The sequence below is a fragment of the Meleagris gallopavo genome, chromosome Z (assembly GCF_000146605.3).
Source record: "Meleagris gallopavo isolate NT-WF06-2002-E0010 breed Aviagen turkey brand Nicholas breeding stock chromosome Z, Turkey_5.1, whole genome shotgun sequence".
Taxonomy (NCBI): domain Eukaryota; kingdom Metazoa; phylum Chordata; class Aves; order Galliformes; family Phasianidae; genus Meleagris; species Meleagris gallopavo.
The window spans coordinates 30,799,334-30,802,745 of record NC_015041.2 but is presented as its reverse complement, the minus strand read 5'-3'; the positions used below and the strand labels follow the sequence as shown (position 1 = coordinate 30,802,745).

At 33.8% G+C, this 3,412-nt stretch overlaps 1 protein-coding gene across 2 annotated transcripts in view; it reads right to left on the bottom strand.

Moving 5' to 3' along the window:
• Positions 1 to 3,412, bottom strand: part of DENND4C (DENN domain containing 4C) — a 65,410-nt gene that overhangs the window by 32,154 nt on the left and 29,844 nt on the right. For both annotated transcript variants that reach the window (XM_031557312.1, XM_010725695.3), the window contains exons 13-15: positions 2,683 to 2,828; positions 1,844 to 1,879; positions 1,363 to 1,493 (exon numbers count right to left, since the gene is read on the bottom strand). In XM_031557312.1, the coding sequence (XP_031413172.1) occupies positions 1,363 to 1,493; positions 1,844 to 1,879; positions 2,683 to 2,828 (313 nt within the window). The remainder of the gene's footprint in view (positions 1 to 1,362; positions 1,494 to 1,843; positions 1,880 to 2,682; positions 2,829 to 3,412) is intronic.

Below are 3,412 nucleotides of genomic sequence, written 5' to 3'. Positions count from 1 at the left end.
AAAAAAAAAAAAAGAGAAAAGCTTTTCCTATATCCATTGATAGCCCTATGAAGACAACTTGTGAACAAAGAACTAATAAAGAGAATAAAGAACCAAGAGGAAAGGAAAGTGAGCATGCAGGAGTGAGAAGACGAGATTCTTTGAGTCCTACTCAAAAAGATACTGAAAACGGAAAAAAATAAGATGCTTAGGATATTAAATTTTAGTAAACTGTGAATTCAAGAACAAGACTGCCATCCACACCACAGAGGACAGGGAAGCAGAGATGACAATTAATGAGGACAACAGCAAGAAACAGAACTTTTATAACATCCAAGAAAGAGTAAGAAAAAGCATATATACACTTGCTGAAACTCCACACTTCCTGCATAGGACTGAAAAACACTGAATGAAAGGATTTGAAAAGCTTTTTCTCTTTCTTTGTTTTTGGTTCATCTCTTAGAGATCAGTAATATTGGGAAGATCCATTACTCATCCTCTGTGGGTGAAAGAAAGAATGTACTCAAGGTACTACAAAATACACCTAAATGGCTCAATGACAGATAGATGTTGAATACATAGGTTACTCCAAATGTAATGCTTCCTATCTATCTCCACGGACCACCAGCAGCTACAAAGCACAATAACATTACAAGATAGAGCAAATTCTCAGCTACAAAAATCTATTTTTCAACACAGTTACCACCATTAGCTATGTATTTTCACCAGTGATGAATAACAGCCTGCATGTCAAGCTCAAAAATCTTCACCAGCAGGAATGACTAACTGTTTCACAGCTGCTATGATGGTGAAATGCATCACCTACCACTTCACTGTGACCATATCTACTGCTTGGTCTCCATAAACATTCAGCACGCATTATAAATGTCCGCAGGTACAACTTTTTTAACATGGAAGAATTCAGTTACACCCCTTTGCTTCAGATGCACTTCCATATCAGATGCCACTTTGCCAGACTGCCCCTCTGCTGCATTCTGTCACATGGCAACAAAATGTAATGGAATACTGTCAAAAGGTTCAACCTCTATGCCATGCCACCAACATCTGCCTCTGATGTGATAGGCAAATATAATAAAATAAGAGGCACTAATTTCAAGGCACACTCATAACAAAGAATTGTTATAAATCTGGCAAACAGTTAGTAAAAGCTTAGAACCAAAATCTGCTTGCCCTCAAACATACACAAAATACTGACCTCTAGACATTCAAAAAGTTAGCAGAGTCCAAACAGATCACATTTTTATTGATGTTATTCATAACATCTTATTATAAGTTTTGAACTGAGTTGGAACATTTGCACTGTTTAACATCATAAGCATTCAAATACTTCAGTTCTTCTCTATTTTGTTCTTTGAACTGTACCTGTATTTTGGAGGTCGGTCTTGTCCATCATCAGGGGGAGGTTCTGGTGGCATTACAAACACTGTGTGTTCACTTTTTTGTGATTCATCAAGCTCAATCAACCGTGCATCTTCAACAGAATCTACATCAACCTGAAAACAGAATTTGTAATCTGAACTCTGAAAGTAGTTTCAGGATAATATAATTAACATTATATATATGCTGTATATATATATACACATATAAATACAATTAACATTATATTATATATATTACAATATATGTTTAGATATGTTAATATTAACACTATATATATATATATCACATCTATGATTAAAATATAATACACTTTAATGTGTAAAGTACATTTTCAATATGTATTTTATATATTGTGTGTAAGCACAATATAAACACATATCATTTATGTTTGCTCTCAACATTCAAGTGTACAGCCCTGGCCTGTCATTTTTATTTCACGATAAAACTCTGAGGGACAAAGTACCTTATCTCCTTTTTCTGTTCCTTTATCTGGAAAGAGCTAAGGAAAAAGAAAGAAAAAATTAGAGCTTTTTCTTAACTTAAAGAAGACCCTATATAGCCTTATTACAGCTGTATGATTTACAGATGCATCAAATGAGCACTTAAGTTTCCACAGTACTCTGGAAACAATTATGCTGTCTTTCATAGAATTACTTCACTGAAGTCAAGAAAAGGAAGTTATCATCATGTTTTCAACGTTAAAATTACAGCCTAAACATAATTTAAAATCTGTTAAAGAAAGCAATTTAATTTAACTTAATTGAAAGAAACTACTGTTAAGCAGATACTTTCAATATGAAAATCTAAGTCTGTGACACATTAATAACCTGCACTAAGTTATTAACATTATTAAACACAGCACAGCCTAGATGCATACCCTAGATGCTCGATACTCAGAAGAAAAATGCATGGAAACTTAAAAATCCCATGAGGTGTTTCAAAATGTTAAATGATCAGAATCAATACAGAATCAAGAGATTCACTCTGTAAGAACTTGGTGCAAAAATGAATGTTCTATACATATACAAATTAACAGTGCATAAAGTCCTTTAGCTCCTAAATTTTATTTTGTGAACTTGCCATTTTTCAAATGAAGCTATGAACTCAATAACCTACCTGGACTAGAGCCATGCTGAAGAGACTTTGTTTCAAAAAACAAAACTGGGTAACATCAATCTTACTCATACAACTATAGGCAATTAAATGATGTCTTATCTATGGAAATCAGTTTTTGACTACAAGCTTGATCATTTGGCAAATTTTTGTTCAAAATTCAATTAATAAAATTACTATGTTTTTCACCTTTTCTATGCAGTCATCAAAAAATGCCAAGCCTGTGTCCTTGTCACTCACAAAACTGCACTCTTCAATAAAGCTGCTGAATATTTGCGTTTTGGTGAGGTGTGTATAGAACTTCGCATACGCACGGTCTCTACTTTTCAAAAATCCTGGTTAGAAAAAGGAACACACAACTAAATACCAGTTACAATTTCCATAAAAAACTGACACAGAACACATCAACATAAACTATCTAAAATGCAAATAAATAAAATGTTGGCTTTCTTAGCATAAACAACTTCTTATCACTACTTGCATTCAGAAGAGTAGAATAAAATGTTTTATGGTAATTTTCCCCACACAGAGCTCATGATTCATGGCAAGTAGCCACTTCCTTGTAGTCATGCAATTTGTTTGCTGGATTTGTTTGCTTTTTATGCATGGAAAAGGAGAAGACCACCTCACTGTAAAGCATTTAGAACAAGAACAAAAAAACTTCTGATATCAGAAGAGGTGTTACACCTGAAAACACCTATGTCTTTCCAAGCCTTGGAATAAGAATCTCTTCTAGTTAACTCAAAAACAAACAAGACAAAAAACCACCAGTGACATTCCAGCTGGCATTCAACACATGAGCACATCAGAAAACTTAAGGTGATAAGGTCAGGAAAATAAGAAGATATTTGCTAATTGTTTATTATGTTTCTGATCTCTGCTAAGCACTCTCTTATTTTCCCATCCGCACCAAAAAAAA